This window comes from Lissotriton helveticus, chromosome 10 (genome assembly GCF_964261635.1).
Source record: "Lissotriton helveticus chromosome 10, aLisHel1.1, whole genome shotgun sequence".
In the NCBI taxonomy this organism is placed as follows: domain Eukaryota; kingdom Metazoa; phylum Chordata; class Amphibia; order Caudata; family Salamandridae; genus Lissotriton; species Lissotriton helveticus.
In genome coordinates, this window is record NC_136071.1 from 159,572,625 (window position 1) to 159,596,467 (window position 23,843).

Genomic DNA, 23,843 nt, shown 5'->3' on the forward strand with positions numbered 1-23,843 from the left:
GGTGGCGTAAACATGGGGCAGCACCAAAATTAGGACCAGGGAAAACCTGGTCTTAAACAGGGGCAATGTTAAATTTCTCCACGGTTTTGCTGTTTCCATGTGTGCTGCGTTGTACAGCACACATAGAAACAGCAGAAGGCCTTTGATTGTTAATGTGCAGGAAGGTGTCCCTTCCTGCACATAAACAATCAATAAAAAAAAGAGTTTTGCAACTTCTATGTGTACTGCATGCAGACACCCTTGCACTACGGTGCAAGGGTGACTGTGTTGGTGCTAGGCTGCTAAATGTAGCGCCAGCGCAGGGGGAAGCACAGGGCTGCAACATATTCTCGTGAATATGGTGCAGCCCTGCGTTTCAGAAGTGGCGGAACGCGGCGTTAAGCCAAGGAGGCTAATGCCACACTCTATCACTTCTCTAGTAAATATGCCCCATACTCCTTTAGGCACATTTCGAGTGAGTAGCAATTCTGAAGGCTTAATTCTGGACTGATGCTATCCTCATTCCGGATCTAACTGCATTATACTGAAAATTGGTGTAGTAATACCACAACTTGCCCTCAAGTGAGCTTGCTTTGTGGAATTTGTGCTGCAGAAATACTGTGCATTCCAAGATGGAACAAGTAAAACAAGCGGTATTATCCGGTTAGCCCAATTCCAAAGTGCGGGAATTCAGAATTGAGATATGATAGCGCACGCTGCAGCTGTCCACATGGGTATTTACTGGGTGTGGAATTACCTGGAATGAAGCCCTACATTGGAAGGGAATGCAATGAAAAGCAAATAAACTCAAGTGAACAAGTCAACATCTACACATTTTGCCATTAACTGTGAGCTGCAAAGATTAAAGACATATACACGTCTATACCATAACATTAAGCCGAAATATATTCACGTATCCACTGCAGGGAAATGGCTATTTCGCCAATTATCTGCTGTGGCACAGATGGGAGATTTGACTACATGACTGAAATAAATCTAAGCGGCTCTTGCTCCCTGCAGTAAGTCATGCAGGAAAAAAGCAATACCATTATTCATGAAAAAAGTGAATGGAAGGGGAAATTTGTGCAGCAAAGAATAAATTCAGTGACCTCTGCTGCCTATAAATATTTAAAAAGAGTCTGTTAATTCCTACTTTGCGGGCAACCACTTAATCTTCATTATGAGTTTAATGTCCTAGTTTGGGCTCGACAACAAATCCTTTTGGGATGATAATTTAGGGTAATTTAAGTAAATGAATGATAAAAGCTTTACTCCTATGACCCATTTACTAATTCTGCCAATTCACATACATTTCATTGTGGTGTATGGGATGCGTGAACTAATCTCAGCCTCTGGCATTTACTCTGGGTTGCATCAGTCCACTGATGTGTATGCCATTTCAGACTAGAACATTGGAATGTTGAGAGCTCCACTGAAGACAATGGAGTGCTCTGGGTATTAAAACCACCTCGGGCTCCGTGAAGCCTTTGTTTTACAAATTAGAACATTCTGCATTCCAGGAGCAGAATGTTCTAAGAGCCTTAGAGCCCTCCGTAGCGGGCTATATCAGCCATTAAAGGCCCGCTCCCTTGTTAAAGGCCCGAGCCAAAAGCTGGAGCGGCCTTTAATATAGCCTTATAGGTCGCAGGCTATACCGACTATTAAAGGCCCGTTCCAACGTTAATGGCCTGAGCCTTCGGCTCGGGCCTTTAACAAGAGAGTGGAACTTTAATAGCTGGTATAGTCTGCTAACGCGGGCTTAAAGGCTATTATAACATTCTGCCACTAGAGGGCACAATGCTCTATCAACTTAAACAAAGGCCTCGTGAAATCCCCTCGGGCTCCACGAGGCCTTTATTTAAACAACATTGGAATGTTGCTCTGCGGGTCTTTACCGGCCTGTAGAAGCACAGAGCACTCCATTGTCTGCAATGGAGTGCTCCACATTCCAATGTTCTAAAATCGCCTTATAGCCCACTGGGCTATACCAGCTATTAAAGACCCGCTCCAGCGTTCGGCGAGGGCCTTTAACAAGAGAGCGTAACTGAATAGCCGGTATAGCCCAGCTACGAAGGCCTATAAGGCTATTAGAACATTCTACCACTAGAGGGCAGAATGTTCTAACAAATAAAGTAAAGGCATCTCAGAGCCCGAAATCCCCTGGGTCTCCGAGAGGCTTTTGTTCAAACAACATTGGAATGTTGCTCTGAGGGATTTTACTGGCCCGTAGAAGCACGGAGCACTCCATTGTATTCAATGGAGTGCTCCACATTCCAATGTGCTAATAGCCAGTACAGCCCACTATGGTGGATCTAAAGCTATATTAGATCCGGCCCTATGCAGTACAGTCTTGACGCTGCTCCTATAGGCGCAGTCCAGCCCCAATTGCCATGCCAGATACTCTCTAAACCAGAGCACAAGCAACCCATGACCAGGTTTGCCCCAGTTGGGGTCTTCCATCTGGTGCAGTTTATTCCAGTGACAAATTGAGCATCAGACCCATGTATGGGCATGCATGTCTCACATTAGGCGTCAGTGATGGGTGGCACGCTTGAATTAGTTTCAGCCATTGTTAATCACTCTGGTTGCATTTCTAGTCCATTGTTCTTTTTGCCCACCAGGCCATCACAGGTTAGACTCAGACATATGCAAATCAGAAGTGATCATGCTCCAATCCAAACCATCCCACCCAAAACACCAGGGCAGGTCCTCTCTGAACCAGAGCACAAGCAACCCAAGACCGATTTTCTGTCACATACACATGTCGGTTTTGGCGAAGTACACGTAGGAGTAAATTCTCCTTTTTTTAATCGACCCCATAAACAATGTACTTTTTGCAGTGCTTTTATGCACAGTGATTTACATAGACATTCTTTTTATTTCCCATATAGCTTTAAATTCATAAACTGCTGAAAAGCATTTCTTACCCAGGCCCCTGGCAGGTGATGTCAAACTAATGCATGCTAAGTGCCCTAGACTCTGAAAGTGGCACTTTAAAATCAAAAACAGGAATGTGCTGTTCTGGTGGCGCTGCTGTCTTATTCCACTGCAACACTGCAGCATCCAGCCTGCTGCAGGGCACCCGAAGGAGGTGAAGACGAGGGGAGACCCGCTGTGTAGCTGTCTGGCCCTACTCTGTTCATGAAAGCTTTGCCCTTTTTGATTCGACAGGAGTGAATGTCCGTCAGATTACCTGCATGATCTGTACAAACAAGAAGCTTGCGCGCGAGAGGCGGGGGCTCAGCTTGGGGTCATTCTGCGGCGATGCTTCCTCCGGCTGCAGCGTGTTCTGAAATGAATTACAGAGGACTTCGTATTACTCTTCCAAAAGCTTAAAGTCAACTATCAAATAGGCAAACTAAATGGTACACAAGTGCTTTATTTAAAATAAAAAAAGCTTGTTGTGTAGAATGTTGAGATTCCTCGGCCAATTGGAAGTTCTAGAATGCTGACTTTTAGTACTGTTAATAACCGAATTCGAGGGCAATAACACTTAATAATGCTCTGAATGGAATTTTCAAACTGGCTCAGATAATCAAAATGTCTACAAGGCAGGCAGGCGCAGATCTCCATTTCTCTTAGGGGACACTGCCGTGCCACATTCCCTCCACCACTGCATCCCCTAGAGATATATTACACATACAACCTGATTACCAGAGAAAGTCACCAACCTGCGTGCACTGATTTTCACCATTGTACAAGTGTAGATTTATGACTTTCTGGAATTCACTAAACATTCCCAAGAACTCTCATGGAAAGTTGTCTCGTGTGCAGGGTACCATGCACATGCCTGAGAAGGTCATGTGACATTCCCAGGGGCATCCTATTCCCACAATGGGAGTTCTCCGTGGTGGAGAACTCTACACGGAGAAAAGGAACTTCTTTACAAACGCAGATTTTTGTGTTCTTTTTAGCAAAAACTTGTTTTCCCCTACACCCCCTGCAAAATCTTGGAGTGGTCTGTTCCCCTTTCCACCCTGGAACTGGAAATACACCAGCCCTTGGATGCAGTAAAACTCTGACTCTTTCTACAGATGGAAGGAGTAACAGAGAGGTTTATGAAGGCCACTAAACACTCAGGTGTGTTGGCGATCACAAATGTCCATGGCAGACCATGCCTTGGAATGCCCAATTCAGAGTCAGATTAACCAGTGTCTGGAACAATACACCCATAGTGAGGATTGCTGAACATCAGCACATGTAAATGGACGTATATCTATCAGGAGTTTCCTTTGCACATTTGGTTGTAAATGTTATATGTATAGTCAAATTAGCGCATGAATAGGGAACATAAAGTTTGTCTAAGGTGCAGACAGGCCTAAATATTCAGATGCCAGGCTCGGAACATGCCCTCTCATAGAAGTGATCATGGAGGTACCTCATTGGAGGTACCATGCCTCTCTTTTATGCTTCATTGTGTGTATTTAGTAAGAGTTGTAAGGTCTGTCTAAAGAACAGGGGCATCTTCCTGATCTGAAAATCACAGGCAAAACTATATTTAGTGCTACTGGTGAGGTGACCCACACACTTAGGGTGTGGGGGGCCCTCTGCACCTTAAGTATGGCTCTCTTTTACCTCCCAGCTCGATGGAGGGACCCATTTTCCATGTTTACACTGGTTCCTATTGCACTTTATCTACTTCACTCCTGAGAATGTTGGGATGGGAATGTGATCACAGAAGAAGCCCTGTGCTACAGGCAGGCCCTCCATTTCTCCAACTTGTACTCCATGCATTTTACTGAGTCAGCAGACAGATGTGATGTCAGTGTAGGTTTGGGCAGATGGATGAGGGTGTGTTCAATATAGATTGAGGGTGAATATATACCGTCGATTTGCAGGGGTGTATGTGCAAATTCCACCTGGGTGTATGGCGGAAGGGAGGGACGGTGGCAGAGTCTCCCCGACCCGCTTTTACTAACAGCTGTGATTGTGACAGCGCTCCGCGCTCCCCACTAGCCGGTACCTGTTTGTTTTGCACCTGCTTGAGCTTCATTTTAAAACTTGTGTTTTTAAATTGTGATTAAGACTTTTTAAAACTGATTGCACACTCACCGCCTACACTGCGCTGACTTCCTGGGCCTGTGCTCGATCTTCCCCCTGCCCCGCCCCGTTCCGACACGGCAACCAGTGCCGCTTGAGCGGAGGGCGGGACAGGAAGAGCCAGTGACCCCACCCACACTCTCGCGCTGTTAGCGCTCTAGCAGTTCTTCAGGCAGGGCATTTAAGGCGGCGAGGAGCTGCGGCAGCTTGCGGAAGGGAGGGACGGTGGCAGAGTCTCCCCGACCCGCTTTTACTAACAGCTGTGATTGTGACAGCGCTCCGCGCTCCCCACTAGCCGGTACCTGTTTGTTTTGCACCTGCTTGAGCTTCATTTTAAAACTTGTGTTTTTAAATTGTGATTAAGACTTTTTAAAACTGATTGCACACTCACCGCCTACACTGCGCTGACTTCCTGGGCCTGTGCTCGATCTTCCCCCTGCCCCGCCCCGTTCCGACACGGCAACCAGTGCCGCTTGAGCGGAGGGCGGGACAGGAAGAGCCAGTGACCCCACCCACACTCTCGCGCTGTTAGCGCTCTAGCAGTTCTTCAGGCAGGGCATTTAAGGCGGCGAGGAGCTGCGGCAGCTTGCGGAAGGGAGGGACGGTGGCAGAGTCTCCCCGACCCGCTTTTACTAACAGCTGTGATTGTGACAGCGCTCCGCGCTCCCCACTAGCCGGTACCTGTTTGTTTTGCACCTGCTTGAGCTTCATTTTAAAACTTGTGTTTTTAAATTGTGATTAAGACTTTTTAAAACTGATTGCACACTCACCGCCTACACTGCGCTGACTTCCTGGGCCTGTGCTCGATCTTCCCCCTGCCCCGCCCCGTTCCGACACGGCAACCAGTGCCGCTTGAGCGGAGGGCGGGACAGGAAGAGCCAGTGACCCCACCCACACTCTCGCGCTGTTAGCGCTCTAGCAGTTCTTCAGGCAGGGCATTTAAGCCCTCTCGTCGCTCAAGCGCGCAGCGGTTGCGCGCAGACGGGCGCCTTAGACGCGCCTGAGACGAGCCAGAGAGGAGCCCGTCTGTGCCCGTCCGTGACCGAACGGGACCAGGGGCCATGACCCCTACCTCTGCCGTCTCCAACTCATTAGCAGCGGATAGAATAAGGTATTCCACCAGTGACCTACGCAAATTGTGGCACCCTGCCCTTAATGGTTGTGGTCAGAAGGACGGCCCTTGCCCCGGGGGTCCTTTCTCTTGCAAACAATGTCATTTTCAGTCCCTCTCCGATTTCCCTCTCTCAGACATTCTAACCCCGATGGACCCAATCGCCCCGTCCCCCAGGGGTAATAGCATACTATGCAATGTCAGATCTCTCCCGAAGCACCATTCGGAAGTATGGGACTTAATACATTCTACCCGCCCCGACTATTGCTTCTGCACGGAGACATGGCTTAAGCCTCACCTAGTCCCTGCTATCACCCTGGCGGTTCCCTCAGGGTATAAGATTCTTAGGCTTGACCGCCCTGTCAAAACCGGCGGCGGGGTTGCAGTTATCTATAAAGATACGCTTACTGTCACTCTCCTTGATCAATGTTGTACTCACGACATTGAGATACTGGTTTTTAAATTTGGCTCCTCGCCCTCACTCTTCTGGAAGGGAGCTTTGGTTTACCGCCCTCCGGGTCCTTACACAGTGGCCTCGACCACTCTCCTGGAGACACTAGCCCCACATATTAGGTCTGGGACTAATTTTGTACTCCTAGGGGACTTCAATGTCCACAGCGAACTGTCCGACAACGCTGAATCTTGCAAACTGTTGGCTGATCTTTCTGCCCTAGGCTTTACACAGTGTAATCAGGGCCCGACCCACCAAGCCGGCCACACGCTAGATCTAATCTTATCCAACTCCCATGCCCTGATCTGCCATCCCCCTGTGCAGGTTGACTGGACTGACCATTTTATAATTAATTTCTCCCTCCCTTCTCTTTTTGAGGAGCGCCCTAACCCTGTCCCCCTACCGTTATGGCGCAGGCAGTGGCACAAGGTATCCGCCACCTCCTTTGGAGCCGCCTTCATTTCTCCTGAGTTCCTCCCATCAGACTCCCCCAATCTGGCTTTGTCCAAATTTAACAAAGCCCTGAGTACGGCGGTCAATTTGATCGCCCCTCTAAGACGCTGCAATATGCGGTCGGGTCGTAAACAAGAATTGTGGTACTCAGATGCACTACGCATGGAGAAAAGAGCCTGCAGAAAGCTGGAGAAATCCTGGAGACTCTCGCGCAGCCCCAGTGATAGAGACAGGTATAGCTCAGCTATGCGACTCTATCATACAAACATCAGAGCTGCCCGTAAGTCCCACATCATCTCTCAGCTCTCTGATGCTAAAAACGACCCTAAATTGCTTTACCAGGTGCTTTGCACATTCACTAAGCCGGTCGCCTGTGACAGTGCAGAGGTGTTAACCCAACAACTGTGCGACGAAACAGCTGGCTTCTTCACGGATAAAATTGACGCCATCTACCAAAAGATCTCCCAATCCAGCGCTTCCACGGAAGATAACGATCCCTTGCCCAGTCTACAGTCGGGAACAGCCAGTGCTGTCCCAGCCTCACTATCCCTCATCCCGGAGATCTCCTTAGACCAGGTCAACTCCCTGATTGGGACCATCAAGTCAGGCAGTCCAGTTGACCCCGTACCTGCCCGTGTTATGCACCTTATTGGCAGTGTTATCAGCCCATGTATTCAAACGGTGATCAATCGCTCCCTGTCTGAGGGACTGGTCCCCCAGGTGTGGAAGGAGGCCATGGTCAAGCCTATCAGGAAGAACTCCACCATCCCCTGGTCGGACTTGACCAATCTGCGGCCCATCTCTCTGCTGCCATTCATTGGCAAATTGACGGAGAAACACGTCAACCATCATCTCTCCGCCTTTATTGAGCACACTGGCAGCCTTGACCACTCTCAGTCCGGGTTCAGGCCTAGGCATAGTACCGAGACCGCCCTCCTCTCTGTTACGGACACCATACGCCTGTCACTGGACAGAGGTTTGTCTGTGGTGTTGGTGCTGTTGGACTTGTCCGCAGCATTCGACACCATATCCCACGACATTCTCCTCTCCAGATTAAAGGAGATAGGCATTGAAAGATCTGCCCTGGCGTGGTTTACCAGCTTCCTCTCTGAGCGGACCCAGAAGGTGAACATGGGCTCCTTTACTTCCGCCTCGGCCAACATCATTAGAGGAGTCCCGCAGGGCTCCTGCCTGAGCCCTACGTTGTTTAACGTTTACGTCTCCTCTCTCGCCAACATGATTAGGTCCTTTGGGTTTATGCCTATCTCCTACGCTGACGACACGCAGCTGCTGTTTACTTTCAAGACCTTCACCCCGGAGATAAAACAATCATTCTCCAACGGCATGACTGCAATTGCCAGCTGGATGACCAAGAATTACCTACAGTGCAATGTGGGAAAGTCTGAGGTCATGCTATTTGGGGAGGCGAAAATCCTTTGGACCCCAGACTGGTGGCCTTCAAGCCTGGGACAAGCCCCGCTCCCTAAACAGGTGGTCAAAAACCTGGGGGTTCGTCTAGACCAGGACCTCACCCTTTCTCACCATGCCGGCACTACTGTGGGTTCATGCTTCCACGTCATTAGCCTCCTTCGGAAGGTGTTCCCCCTTCTGCCCGATGACACCCGGAAGACCTTGGTCCAGGCCCTCGTTTTGAGCCGCCTGGACTACTGTAATGGCCTACTCTTAGCGGCCAGTGAGGGAGTGCTTAACAAACTGCAAGTGGTGCAGAACACCGCAGCACGGCTGGTGACCAACTCCCCCCCTAGAACGCCTTCCCTCCCCCTCCTCAAAGCCCTTCACTGGCTTCCTATCCGGAAACGGGTAGAATTTAAAATCTGCTGTGTGATACACAAAAGTCTTTACAATCTGGGACCCCAGTACTTGGCGGACAAATTTGTCTTTCATCGTCCGTCTCGTACCCTTAGGTCTACCAACCAACAGCTGTTGCAGGTTCCCAGACATTATAAGACCAGACAAGGAGGTCGTGCCCTCTCCATCATGGGTCCACGTCTATGGAACTGCCTCCCCCTCTCCCTCAGAGAGTGCCCCAGTCACCCAGCTTTCAGGAAGCGCTTAAAAACGGTACTATTCTAGGTGGAGGCTCCTCTTTCTGTCCACATCACAGCACCGCGCGGAGATACACCTTCGGGTGTGATGCCGGCGCGTAAAAAAAACCAATAAATAAATAAATAAAATAAATATGCCTGGGGTACAATTTCCATTGAGCGAGTGTAGGAGAGTGTGTGAGTGTGTCTGAATGTGAATATGTGGGTGCAATTTTCTGTGTTTTTGTTAGTGTTTTCATTTCATTTAGTGGGTCTCTTTGATATGGGTATGGGGCACCATGTTCACATTTGCATCTAGATGACAATGCCTTCCTACATGAGCATTAATTTCCTCGAGTTTAGATCATTGTCTTTTGTAGCTGATTTCTCAGTGAAAGTGATCAATTTTATTCAATGGCGCTCAGATGCAGCAGGAGATATGTGTGCATGGAGCTGGATAATACATTCTTATGGTAATGTATATGTGTGTGCCTTGATGTACGTATGTATGTGTATGTGCATGTTAAGCACAAACCCAGGGGTCCATTAGGATGGTGGACGGATCGCCACCGCCATGAAGGCGGTGGCGATCCGTCCGCCATCCCTGCCCGTCCGCCACATTTCTTCCCCCGCCATATTACGATGGCGGGGGGGACCGTGGCGGAGGGGAAGACCATCCGCCGCTTTTCCGCCGCGGTCGGCTTGCGACTGCGGCGGAAAACGCCTGATATGGTGGCAGTGTCTATCAGACACCGCCAGCCATATTAGGATGGCCGGTGAGGAATGCCTTTCCGTGGCGGCAATGCCGTCACGGAAAGGCATACGGTCTTTGCTTTGGGGGCCTGTTGCGGGCCCCCAGGGTGAAGGGGGTGGGGGGTGCACATGGGGGGTACCTATGGTACCCCCCAGCATTTCAAGGTACACCATGAAAGGCACCGCGGCGTGCCTGTCATGTTGCGCATTGAAATGTACAACGTGCATTTTTTGCATTGCGGCGGCCGGTGCTTCAAGCACCGTCCACTGCAATGTAAAAAAATGCGGGATGCACCCGCCACTGTGGCGGATGCATCCTAATTGGGGGCACGGTTCCGCCGCCCTTGTGGCGGACGGTACCGGCCCCCGACAGGATGGCGGACGGACTTTGTCCGTCCGCCATCCTAATGGACCTCTAAGTTAGGGAAAAACTGGAGCACTGAATATGTGCAAGAGCCCAGAGATGTGGTTTAAAAGGATGTAGAATATTCGTGGGTGGTGAAACCCATCATGTGAAACAGCTTTAATTATAGTTTATGGGGCAGGACCTCCGCCATAAATTAAGCAGGGCTTCAGCTTCACCAAACATGTTGCTCCCCCCCCCGCTCCCCCCTCCTCCCGCAGTAACAATGATACTGGAATTATAGGGGAAAGGGAGGACCAATTTATACATCTGGATTTACTAAATTATGACACATGAAAAGGCAAATTATGTGTCGAAATGCATCACATTTTGTGATAGTAATACCCTTATTATTTTAAATTTTTACACATGCAAACTCTATCTGGTCAAATGTTTCACCCAAATACAGCAATAAGCAACAGAAAGATGACCCGTCAAGCGGAGCACAGGGCCTTCCAATGTGCACTAACGCTTATTACTGAGTTTTAATAACTTTTGATCCGTTTGAGCTAGGAACAACATTTTTTTTGTTAAAATCTGCAGATAATACAGTAGACGATAGATTATGTGATAAATGCAGCAAATCTATAATTATGGAGAAAAAGCCACAGATGCCAATTCGGATAACTCCAGTCGAGCTTCCCTTAACTTAAGAGGTGATGAAATTGCAAAGTTTCAGAATTCTGAGCCTCAGCTGGCTCTACCTTTGAAACCACCTAGACAGTGGCACAACAGTGAACCACTGTGGCACAAGCCATGACCTTTTCAGTGCATGGACTGCGCCACTGACTATTTTCCACATGGGGCCACTATACAAGCTATGCAGAATGCATTCAGAATAAGAGAAAAATGTCACTGAGAAACTCTCCTTGACTTTCCTTTGTAGAAAGAAACCCAACTTTGAGGTTTCTTTCAGTAGAACAAAAAGTAACACAGAGGAGGCCTCCAGTACATGGTTTTCGTTTTGTTCTGAAACATTATGGTGAATATTTTTAGCAAACCGTGGGTGACTCGGCTCTAGGCTGACTGCTACCTTTGTGATCCATGCAGAATCGAAGACTCCTGAAAAGTCAAAATCGCCTTCATAATGCAATCTAAAGAGGTGAGTCTTAAGACATGGTTCTCGAAGTGATGGATGGATGGGTGCATTCTGATCATGATGTTCTTCATTCTGAGAGTGTATATGGAAAAGGTCTGCCTTTTCCCCCCCTTTTTTTATTGCTAATCTAGTGAAGACCTGGTTGCATCAATGCTTAATTTGAGCCAGTGGTTTCCGACTTAATTGTCGGCTCTGGCACTTAGTTTTCAACACTGGCACTTATGGCAGCTGCCACATGGTGGTGCTCTTTGTATAATCTAAAGATGAGCAGAACAGCAATTGTTTATTAATTCAGTAGGCATTAAAAACAACTAGTACCTGCTGCCCAAGCTATTTTTATATAGCGTTGGGGGCCTGGAATAATCTGAATTGTCACACTTGTAGCAGTGTGCTGGTTAGCAGTTGTGTAGGTACTGTCATTAGCAACGCTGGCAGTGGCAATGGGTGGTGCAAGCTGCAGAGGCCTTCTGACTAGAGCCCTGGCACTTATTTTTCTCAGAAAGTAAGCACTGTGCAGGGTGTCTTTTCTGATGACGTTGTATGTGATACAATGACACATGAAGTGGGCTTCAAGAGATAGCCAGCCTGATTCTATTCGAGTTGGGATGATGTAGTCAAAGTTCTTTGTTGAGATGTGTTGCAGTGTGAAAGATGCCTTTCAGATGAGTCAGTGCGGTATTAGGGAGACCATGGATCATGGGACTCCTTTCTGCAGGTGTAATGTTCCAATGTCACCTGGATTTGTTTTTAGCTTCTTCATTCTACTTGTCATGAGTGTTCATACACCTGCTTATTCACTTATTTAATTAAGCATTTTCAGGAATGATGTGCAATGCTTTTTGGTAACTTCAGAGCACTTTTTGCTTCACTCAATGGCCTAAAGGCCAATCAGGCAGTGCCTGAAACGCTGGTCTGACAGGTCTGTCTCTGGGCCATTTTTATGGTCTGGCTCGACGGCACTGCTGTTGCCAGACAATTTTGTGAGTACTGAGTACCACTGGAGAGAGACTTTGGCTCCACCCACTTGTTGGGAGCCAGGAATATCTGTTTTCATTGGGTAAAAGTTGTGTGCTTCTCCAAAAAAAGTGCTTGCCCTCCACCAGCTGGTTGAGCTTGAACTTTCAGGGGCATCCATAACAGTCTAATGCTGTAAACGTGTCTTTGATATCTAGATCATTTATGGTGTTTGTCTTTCTCTGGCAGCGGCACAGACGGAAGGAGGGCAGTCATTAACCCACATACATTTTTAGGTCTGGCTTGACAGTACAACTATTACCTGACCTTTTAACCTACAGCAATATTAGTCTACAGTGCAACGATTCCACATATGCTAATTACCTGCAATGCTTCGCATTACTATACAAATAGGATCGGCACATTGACTTTTTTTGTCTTACCGTACATTTCTTTAAAGCCGGACCTATAGGCTTTGCCTAAGCTTGTTTGTGGGCCTGTATTATGGTCTGATGGGCCAGTTTTTATGGTCTGGCTTGATAGCGCAGTTAAAGTGTGATTTTAACTAGGAATGGGCATTGGCTCCGTCCACATGTTGAGAGTCAGGAGTACATGTTTCCATTGGGAAGTAGTTGTGTGCTTCCAAAAAAAAGGGCTTGGCCTCCACACAGCTGTGATTATTTTACTTATTTTATCAGTTGCCTGAGGTTGAACTTTCAGGGGCATACACATGACACTGTAATGCTATTAAAGTTCCTTAGGTAACTAGATAATGTATGGTGGTTTTCTCTAGCAGCAGCAGAGATGGGCAGAAGGCAGTAATTAACCCGTATTGATTTTTAGGTCTGGCTTGACAGTGCATTCATATATCAGACCTATAGGCATTGCCAATGGTTTTTACCGATGTATGACGTTACAACGCACACTTTTACAACGCATACCTTTACAGCGCATTTTTTACAACGCAACATCCATTACAACGCATTCCATTACAACGCATGCCATTACAACGAAATTTTAAAAAATACATTTACAACGCATTCCATTACAACGCATAATACCTTTACAACGCATACCATTACAACGCATAACATTACATTGCATGTTTTGGTAAGTATTGGATAGTGTAGGGGTAAAATTACTATTCTAACTCCAGGGGGTGCAACAGTAGGGTAAGTGTTGGATAGTGTAGGGGTAAAAATTACTATTCTAACTCCAGGGGGTGCAACAGTAGGGTAAGTGTTGGATGGTAATGTTATGCGTTGTAATGGTATGCGTTGTAATGACTGAGTTGTAATGACATGCGTTGTAGTGGTGTGCGTTGTAGTGTCATGCGTTGTAATGGTTGCATTGTAAATGCATGCGTTGTAATGGATGTTGCGTTGTAAAAGTTTAGTTGTAATGGTAGTGCATTGTAAAAGTTGCGTTGTAAAGGTTGTTTCCCGTTTTTACAGGGAATTTCCCTGATATTACCACAAACCTTGGCTTAAGCAAGCACAAATCCATGTAGTCTTACATACCTTGTAAAGCACTTATAGAGCGTGTCTTTACAAGTTCAAAACGACCCCAATTTGCAAACACGGGCCACTTTTTAGTAGACGTGGGTGGAATTTCAATTATGCAGGAGTAATTTCGGTAATCCTGTGTTCATCTATGACGCCGAATTACAGATAATTATGCGATTACTTCTCCTCGCATAATAAAGAGTAATTTCAGGGGAAAATACTACTGCGAAGACACATTTAGCGAGTGCGAGCAGCTGCTCACACAATTTGTGTACTGCTGCATTTAGCACTACTTCTTAGTGTAAAATGCATCCTTGCTTCCGTTTTGGACGCAAGGGAGCATTTTTGTGCTAAGAAATAGCACTACATGCAGAATTACTCTTCTTGCGTAATCTAGCAGAATTTCTGGGTAACACACAGAATTACGTGAGTTATGCCTAACCCTACTTTTTAGCTATCTGATTTGCTAGTGGGACCACTTTTATTTTAGTGCATGTGCCTATTTTCTGTCCCAGTCCAGCAATTACTGACTCAAATGTGTTTTTTTTTCTTTTCCCCTGCTTTCATAATTGGTCCTCAAACCTTGTTAATCATCTGCTGCATTGGAAAGTAGACCCTACTGTATGAAGCGGACAGAACCTGAACAGGGATAATGCCTTGTCAGTACTAGCTGTAAAGTTAGAACTGGGAAGAAAACGTTTGTGAGTTGCGATTGATTTCAGACGTACTTACCCTGAGCGCTTTCAAGGTGTTACTCGAACTGTCCGTCTCATCCCGGCTGCCTCTGTGCATTAACCGGTTCAGCTTGACCAACAAAAGCTGCTGGGCCCTGCAGTAAATGAGGAAAGACAAGACAGACATATTGTTTTTCAGCTGGTCCATGCCCCATGTGTGCAGTTCTTGCAAACAAGATCAGAGACACAAGGTTAGTCAATATCAATTCAGGATTTCATGTTTTGGTGTTCGATAAACTCTCCCAGAGTCCACTGGGCATTATCAGCTTGATAACGCCCTTTTACAGAAGAAGTGCGCAAGGGAAAGATAGATGGAAGAAGCAGGGAGAAGACAAGTCAGATGTTGAAGAGAACTGATGGCAATGTTTGCATTTTGCCAAGAACTGGATAACAGCACAGCACAGGTAGCATAAATATCATACAATTGAGCAATTGACCAAGCCACATCATAACGAAGAAACAAAAATTAGCAAAGCTCTAGGTTTTAAATTTATGTGTTAACTTTTGACTTGGTATATTTGCTCGGGTTTATCTGTTGTTTTCTGCATGGGTTTTGAGGGTTTACATATGTTTGGATGTATGAATAAATGTATGCATGGCACAAGTAATTTTATATAACATTCGCCAGCGTTGCTGTTTAAGTATGTTGCCAGATGCCAAGAAACTCCCATCACATGGACGGAAACTCTACTCATGTGCCAGATATTAACTTAATATACCCATGCACTCCAGCTCCTCACATTATGTGCTATGCATTGCTCAAGCCCAGGCAGAACAGTGCTGCCTCTGCTGGCAGGAGCAGGCCCCTTCAGGGAACTGTAGGGATTTTGGGGCATTTTACCAATGGCAAGTATCGCCGCTTTCTCGGCGAATTGTGCCGAGAAAGCGACGATACTGCCAGAGCCCTATTCACAAGGGCATTTTAAAGCCTGCTCCATGCCCACTTTGCATGTCGGCGATAAACATCGCTAATGACATGCAAAGTGGGCGTTCCCACGTCCAACCACATGATAAATGTGGTTGGAGGTGGGAACACCCTATTACCAAGGAAGGCGAAGGGAGGAAAAGACCTGCGACAAACTCGTTTATCGCAGGTCTCCCAACGCCTGCTCTGACCAGGTGTTAGGGCATTGATAACATGGGGGTGTGGATCATAAAGCTGAATCCACCCCCTCATATTATCAAGACCCACATTAGCGCGTGAAAACAACGTTTGTTTTTATGCGCTAATGTGCCATATCGCCGACTATCGCCGGATTTCTATTCGCATGCCTGATGCACATTGATAATTGCACGCTAAAAAGGCGATGAAATCCGGCGATAGCCGGCGATACGGGAATGTGCGTTGTGAGTTTTCCAACGCACTCCTCGGTAATATGCCCCTTTGTCTTATTACATACTCCTTCCAGTGAAGACAGCTCCCCATAAGGTAATGCTAGTAACGTCTGAAAGCTGTGAATGGGAGGGAAATCCCCTTGCCCTTTTTTTACAGGTCTAGTTGACCTTGCAGATTTTGGGATTTCACAATTGATTCATGCTGTCTCTGTGGCTGTAGCTAGACTGTCATTGTATTAAGCTTAAATAGGACACAAACAATCAAAGTACTGTTTAAGAAACCTTTTAAGGCAACAGCTTTGAATAGATGAAGAGCTTAGGAGAGGGGAGTGAGTGAGACCAGAGACCATGAGGTGGAAACTGCAGGGCACTGCCAGACCAGAGGGTATGGGGAGAACAGTGTTCAGAGGCAGAGTGGTGCAGAGTCAAGGGGAAAGCAAGGGGGATGGATCAGGCCAGATATGAGATCAGGAGTCACATGACTGATGACAGGTGAGAGGGGTCAATGCCTTGCCTGTGCAAAGAGTAGTATAGATGGCCTGAGTAGGCACGCCAACTTCTAGTACACACCACTGGCCATCAGATATATGCCAACCCGCTCTCTTGCTCAGCAGTGTAGAGCAACTAATGTCCAAGGTGTCTCCCAGGAGCTAGAGTAGGAATGGCACAAGTGATGATCCACAGGAAAGGAAAGGGTCACAAAGGGGTAGTGCAGGCTGGAGTTGGAAAATAAGGATGGCAGGGGTGCAGTGGAGAAACCAAGGGTAAATGGATGGGAAAGTGATCAAGCTGAAGCTTCCCAAGGAGTTTGGGGGTTAGGGGGAGGGAGGGCAAGTGACATATAACAGAGCAGACCAAAAGTAGCATTGCCTTATTTGAAAAAAGTGTCAGGACCCAATGATTTTCTTGGGAAGATATAACTTATATAAATATATATGTCACTCTCTCAGAGCTCGGTGCCTTGTGGTACTACCTCATCCAAATCACTAGTCGACTACAACTACTTTGACAAGGTCGTTTTTAAATATTGTATCACTTCCTCAAGCCACAACATAGGCCCTACATTCGACCCTACATTAAAGCTGACCCTACATTAAAGGTAAATGAATTACATTACATTGTATTACCCTCAATGTAACCTTGACCCTAAACCAAATCAAATTAGATTTAGCTGCTACCCATTCACAAACACTTATGTTCACCCTCACCATATGCTTAAATTATGTTTATTTCAAGAAAATGAAACAATAAACCTAACCAAAACCTAATCCTAATGCCGACAATAAACATTAATTAATTTAAATTAAATAAGTAGGAAGCCTTAATCTAATTAAGGCTTAATAGAAGCCCTAGCTCTCTTCTTAAATTCATTTTATTTCAGTTACATTAATTAGAAACTAACCTTACTCAATCCGTACAATTAAATGAATTAAATTCCCTTGAATTAATTTAAATTAATTTGAGTTGAATGACATGTTGCTGAACCTATTTTATTCAATATAGTGTTAATGTAGTGTTAATTATGTTGTGGTGAACCTGAAGTAGTGGGGTTGAACATTTAGTAATTCCCAGGTTAGCCCATCCCATTGTGCAGCCCCCCCCCCCCATTGGCCCCTACTAGATTTTCACAGCAATATTGAAATACAAGTCTATGAATTCCTTCTTGCCATATGTTTCAAATGAAGAGTCTTCCACATTTATGCAGAGATAGATTGATCAAGGGATGGTCCATGTCTGGTGTCAATGGAGGGCCCGGAGCTGTTTTCCTTTACATTGCATTTTTGGGACATATAATGGAAAAACAATCTAATTGTACCAGAATTGAATGAAAATGCGACTTGATAAGCTATTAGCCTGCCATGGGAGCAAATTAAGAGCTCCTTTTTGTTTTAGCATGGTAGCTAAATCAAACCTTTTCTGTGCCAGACCAGCCATGGCATGATATGATGGCATGGTTTATGGGGAGGTACACAAGAAGTATAGGACTGGCCTTGACCTCCCAGGAGCGAATCAGACAATGAGCTGCACACCATTGGCTCCTAGCCATTTAGCCTCTTGATGAAAGGTGTGGCATAGCTTTGGAAAGGTCTTCTAGGCCTTTGAGTTCACTGTTCCTTTTTTTGTGGTAAGAATGCCACTCCTGAAATAAAGAAGTACCTGTGTCTCTCACAATTATCAATGCTGCAGAAACATTACTGATTACTTTGTGCAAAATGTACAGCGTTCTGACCACTGCATACACAGTACAATCTTTAATTTGAGTACCTCAATTAAGTAACAATGTTCTAAGATGATTTCAGGTGCTGAGCTCTGGCAAACACCAGCTCAAAGTAAGCATTGGTAATGGTCTTTACTAGGCTATGGGGCAAGCAGAAGCATCAAGGAAGACAGGGGCTTGATGTGAGACCAGGCAGGTGCAGGGTACAGGGTGAAAAAGCAGGGTTCCGGCAAGTTATTTGTGGTGGACTAAGAAGTATGGCCCCAGTACCATCTGGGAGAGATGAGGTGATCTTCAAAAGAATGAAGTAGGAAAACGACCTAAGGCTGCATGAACGACACACAGAACAGGTCAGCAAATACAACGGCTCAAACATTGTGCATTGCAATAAACTTCACTGGCACCTGACTTTGCAAAAGTTTGTGTTCTAAAATGTTGGACCTGGCCCTCTCTGCAGGATCACCCTCAAACATTTTGCCTTTTCCCCTCCACTTTTTGATGAATTAATTTTTGCTGGTCTTAGGACGCTATGCACTTTACCCCTGCTAAGCAGTGCTAAAGTGCTTTTGCTAACTCCCCTAAAACATGGTTAAATTGGTGTATATTCAATTGGCATATCACATTTACTTATAAGTCTCTTGTAAAGTGATATGCCATATACCCAAGGCCTGTAAACTAAATGCGGAATGCCAGTGGTCCTGCGTATCTGCGTAACAATGGTCCCCACATTTGAAAATAATTATAAATTACAACATAGAAATACAGTGACATCTATGTTTGTATAACAACATTGAATATTTCAATTTCAATACATATAATTTAACAAAAACAACAAAACATATACAGTAGGACAATCTTCAACACACAAAAGGAAACAAGAATTGCCAAACTCAGGCATTAAGAAAGATGGCCAAAGTACAACTGAGCAACGTAGGCCTCGTAATATACATATTAACACTCTTGCAGTGTGAAATGGCTGTACATTTTTGGAAGTGTGAAGGGGCTTTGGTCGACGATAAATCGATCCCTTTAGCTAGATAACCCTCTGGCATTGCTTTCTTGTCATTTGATCCACATGCCTCTCGTTAGTGCATGCTTTATCTTGATAAACATGTCACTCACCACGGCACACGTTATCATGACACGTCTTGCCCTTTCTTTGCTGCCTTTGTTTTTTTTTTTGTTTTTTCCTTTTTTCATTCTTGCCTTTTAGCAGATATTATTCTCAGGCATCAATCACAAATGTCCTGATGATGATCCCGTTATCTATCTAAAAGGATCAAAAAGTCATCAACCAAAAAGTCAAAAAGTCATCAACCAAATCACCTTGACACTCCCAAAAATGTACAGCCATTTCAAAGTATAATGGTGTTAATATGTATATTATGCGGCCTACCTTGCTCAGTTGTACTTCGGCCAACTTGCTTAATGCCTGAGTCTGGTAATTCTTGTTTCTTTTTGTGTGTTGAAAATTGTCCCACTGTATATGCGTTGATGTTTTTGTTAAATTGTATATCGTAATTTATCATTATTTTCCAATGAGCTGGATTATTGTTCCTAGATAGATACTCAGATCTAAGGGCTCTTCTATATATTTGGGTGCCCTTGTCTCTTCATAGTGTGACCAGTGATCCTACAGCACTTAATGTGCCACTCACTTAGGTAGTATCTTAAAATATGTACCAGGCCTGCCACTGCAGCCTGAATGTAGTTTTAAACTGCCATGTCAACTTGGCAATACAACCATGTTGCTAAGAATGAAATGCCCCTTTTATTACATATCTCCCCAGAGGTGGCCCCTAGGTAGCTCATAGGGCAGGGTGCATTGTAATTAAAAGATTGGACACGTACTTTTAAGTTTTATATGTCCTGGTAGTGAAAAACTCTAAATTAGTTTCCCACTACTGTGAGGCCTGCCCCTTCCATAGGACAACATTGGGGTTTCCTTGTTACATTTATTAATCTCTAATTTTCAATTGGGACCAGGTAGCTATGTCAGGTTTGGTGCCTCATTGGAAATGTAATTGGGTTTTGGATTACAAATTTGAAAACAACACTTTTAGAAAGTTGGCATTTTTCTGCCCTTAGCCCATTGACGATTGTCTTGGTTTACATGACTGGGTGTAGCTGACCGACTTCATGAATTCTTCCCATGCATTCACACAATAGAGGGTGTGTTTTAATGGTCAGAGCTCCACTTGCCACTGAAAAAGGGAGTGCTTTGCTCTCACACAAAGGACCTCTCACCTCCACATTGTCACTGCAGCCAGCTTGGAGCCAGGTCAGGGAGTCATGAAATGTCATGCATTTCAAAGCCACTGTCTAGAAGCTTCCCCCAACTTCCAGAAGGAGGGCATCAGGAAATAAAAAAGGGGACCTCAGGCACATAATCTTCAGTACACTTCTGGACCTGTGGACTCTGCCAGGAAGAAGGCTATTGTGCTGCTGAAATGACTGCTACTCTGCTGGACTGCTGCTGCTACTGACTGCTGCCCTGCTGTGTTCTTCTCTGGGAGAGGAGAACTTGATCAGCAACTTCATCTCGAACCCAGGGCTACCAGAATGACTCCAATGGCTAATCTGCTGGCCACCTAATCTGAGCCTCAGGGACATAAATGGCTCCCCAACATCCTGCACCAGCACCTGGACCCAGCTGAAGTACGCTCCTAATCCTTAATTGTGCCCCTCAGGTACTGGGCCCTTGATGTTGCCTCAGAGAGCTGTGTTGATGTTTTTGGGCTCTTTGCGACCACACACTGGTCCGTTCATGCCAAGACCTTGCATCCTGTGCCAACATCCAACACAAAGTTCCGGCAGCTGCCTCTCCATGCTGGAGCATTGACAGCTCGAGAGGACCACCAACGTGAAGCTCCAGCAATGTGCGTACACGACGCCTGGCCTGCTCTTTGCACTTCTCCGTCAGCAATGCTCTCACTGGCCCTTGTGGGCCCTTCTACTTCAAACATGACTCTTGGCACTGATTTGAGAAGGGAAAACTTTCAATGGTACTAATCTGGTAACTGTAGCCGGCCTGTGCTCAATCGCGGTTGGCCTGAAGTTGTGACTTTGACCTGGTCCGGATATCCATAGCTGGCATTTCGTGATTTTTGCTGCTATTTTCACTGAAAGTTTTCAAAATTCATAACTTCGGTGCTACTGATTGGATTTTGTCATTTTGGTGTCCAATAATTTACAAAAATGTACTCTATTTGTCTAATTTGGTGTGGGATTTTTCCTGTGTTGTGTTTCCACTTTATTACTGTTTGTGTGCTGCATAAATACTGTACACATTGCCTCTAAATTAAGTCTGACCCTTTTGAGCCATGCTACTCAGCGTAATGCGCAGGTTAATTTAGTGACTTTTTGTGGTTCACCCTGCAAAGGGATGTGGCTGTTGCTTGACCAAGGCTCACACCATAGTCAACAAACAACCCAACTTCTCACAAAAAAAAGTTTCTGCTTCCGGTGAGGCCAACAACTAAAACCAACAGCTTCTCATCAAAATACTATCAGGAGGAAACTGTAGCTGACAGAAATGAGGTCCGAAACAAATGTTTACTTTTTGCCTATTTGTCTTGCCTGTGACCTGCAGCATGTAAACCGAGGCAAAGGGCTTGAGAGAGAGAATTAGTGATGATTTTTCAGGTAAACCAGTATGTTCTTGGATCCTATTTCACATAGTTATTTGCATATGTAACTTAACTTACATCTGCAAGTACCCTTTTTCTAAGCGAAAAACACTTGGAATTCTCAAAAGTTGGCATTATATTCCTAAAAGGACTTCCTCTGATGAAGATTTTCATGTGAGGAAACCTAGTGGCATATTATCAAGGGGGTTTATCTCCGCTTTTTTGGCTTCAAAAGCCAAGAAAGCGGAGATAAAATTATCTCCCTATTACCTAGCTGTCGCTAACACCAGTTAGCGACAGCTAGTAGGAGATAGCGACCATCTTGGGCCCCACTTTGCATGTCAGTGATATTTATCACTAATGACATGCAAAGTGGGAGTGCCAAGATGTTAGCGACTAGAAACAGTTGCTAACATCGCTATCTCCTATTACCAACTTTTGGAGATATTCGCGCTAAGCGCGAATATCTCCAAAAACTAACACCTGCCCTGAGCAGTTCTTAGCCATGTTATCCAATGGGAGGTGGATAACATGGCTAAGAGCATTAGCTCGGTAATGCATGAATATCGCTGACTTTTCAGCGATATTCATGCATTGCGGCCGTTTTTTATCGCATTTGCGATAAACCTTGATAATAGCAAGGTTTATCTGCGATAATTTCTGACGATGCTTAGCGTTAAAAAATTCGTTGCTAAGCATCGTTAGCGATAAATATCGCTTAACGTTGGTAATATGCCCCCTACTCCTTTAAGTAGGAAATAGGAGTTTCAGGACGAAAATAGCTCATGAGTTTGTGAACATCCACACACTTGCACGTTTATGGATTTTGGGGTTGATGTGAGGTATTCACAAGGTCTTAACTGGCTCCTACAATGGAAAAGGCTTGACATTTTCATTTACTTCTTACTTCTGACATTGGTAGAAGTAAATCCATTTCCAGGGTGGGAAGGAGAAAGTAATAACCTTGCCAAAATTGTCTAGAGCATAGAGAAAAGGAAAAAATAATTCTCTAGAGTGGAAAAAATAGGAACAAGTAATTGCACAAGTTATGGCAAGTCACTGCACACTAATCTGTGCTATGTTTAATAGTTCATTAGAAAATGCCTCCACACAGTAGCAATTGCAAATTCTCAAATGTTTTCCAAAAGCAAGGCAGAAAATTGGCAACCTTGAATAATTTCCAGGCTTAGCCCGGGAAAACTTCCCTATACTAAGTTGTACATATTCAATTGTAGATGTACTCTTATTTTTTTTGTGCAGATTTCAGGCATTGCTGCCTAGTTTTACACCTACATATGGGGGTCTTTTCCAACTTGGTGTGAACCAATCAGCTCATCTTCTGTTGTCTCTACAAGAAGATATGTAATTTTGTGAATCATGATATTGGCTCAGCACAGGGTTCATCTTTTGCTCTTTAATTTAGATCTCAGTACACAAAAAGAACAGAGAATGTGGCAGAGCCAGGATTGTTTTAGGTGACACCACACCAGTAATCATATTCTATTATCGTAAACATATGCACCAAAGCATTACTGAGGCATCTTTAGGATTCATGTGAACAAATCTGTGATCTGTGTTTACACAAAACCATCTCAAGGTTGCCCTATTCATCGGCTGAGTTACCCTTGTATAAAACCCTGCAAATACATTCAAACATGATAAGTATAAATTAGGGGCAATGGGTAAAGTTAAACAAGTCGCAAAGTTGGGGCAATTTGGATAGCTTTGCACTGTGTGAAAAACATAAACGATCCTGTCTTTCCTGACCATTCCAGGCAGTTGGATGCCCCTCTCAACATTAACTGGACATCAGGCTATCCTCCCTGCCAAGGTACTCAGGTTTGTTTGTCATGTGCTGCTCCAGTTCAGGCTTTTTCTTTGAATTCTGGGTCTTGTAGTTTTGTTTCCTCCTTTACATAACAAGACTACAAGTCCCAGAATTCATAGAAAAACACCTGAATTGGAGTAGCACATCACGCATGGACCTGGGAAATTTGGCAGCTATGGATATGGAATTGCGTTTTCCAGCTTCCACATAGGGCTTCTCTCCCCTGGGTGGGAGACAGAAACATAACAGCAGACACTCATCAGCTCTGCCATATCCTTTCCCTGCCGCCGGAAGTCCTGACTTCTC

At 45.3% G+C, this 23,843-nt stretch overlaps 1 protein-coding gene across 5 annotated transcripts in view; it reads right to left on the minus strand.

Moving 5' to 3' along the window:
* Nucleotides 1-23,843, minus strand: part of CARD11 (caspase recruitment domain family member 11) — a 1,114,500-nt gene that overhangs the window by 61,558 nt on the left and 1,029,099 nt on the right. For all 5 annotated transcript variants that reach the window (XM_078664998.1, XM_078664996.1, XM_078664999.1 and 2 more), the window contains exons 18-19: nt 14,526-14,622; nt 3,173-3,268 (exon numbers count right to left, since the gene is read on the minus strand). In XM_078664998.1, the coding sequence (XP_078521124.1) occupies nt 3,173-3,268; nt 14,526-14,622 (193 nt within the window). The remainder of the gene's footprint in view (nt 1-3,172; nt 3,269-14,525; nt 14,623-23,843) is intronic.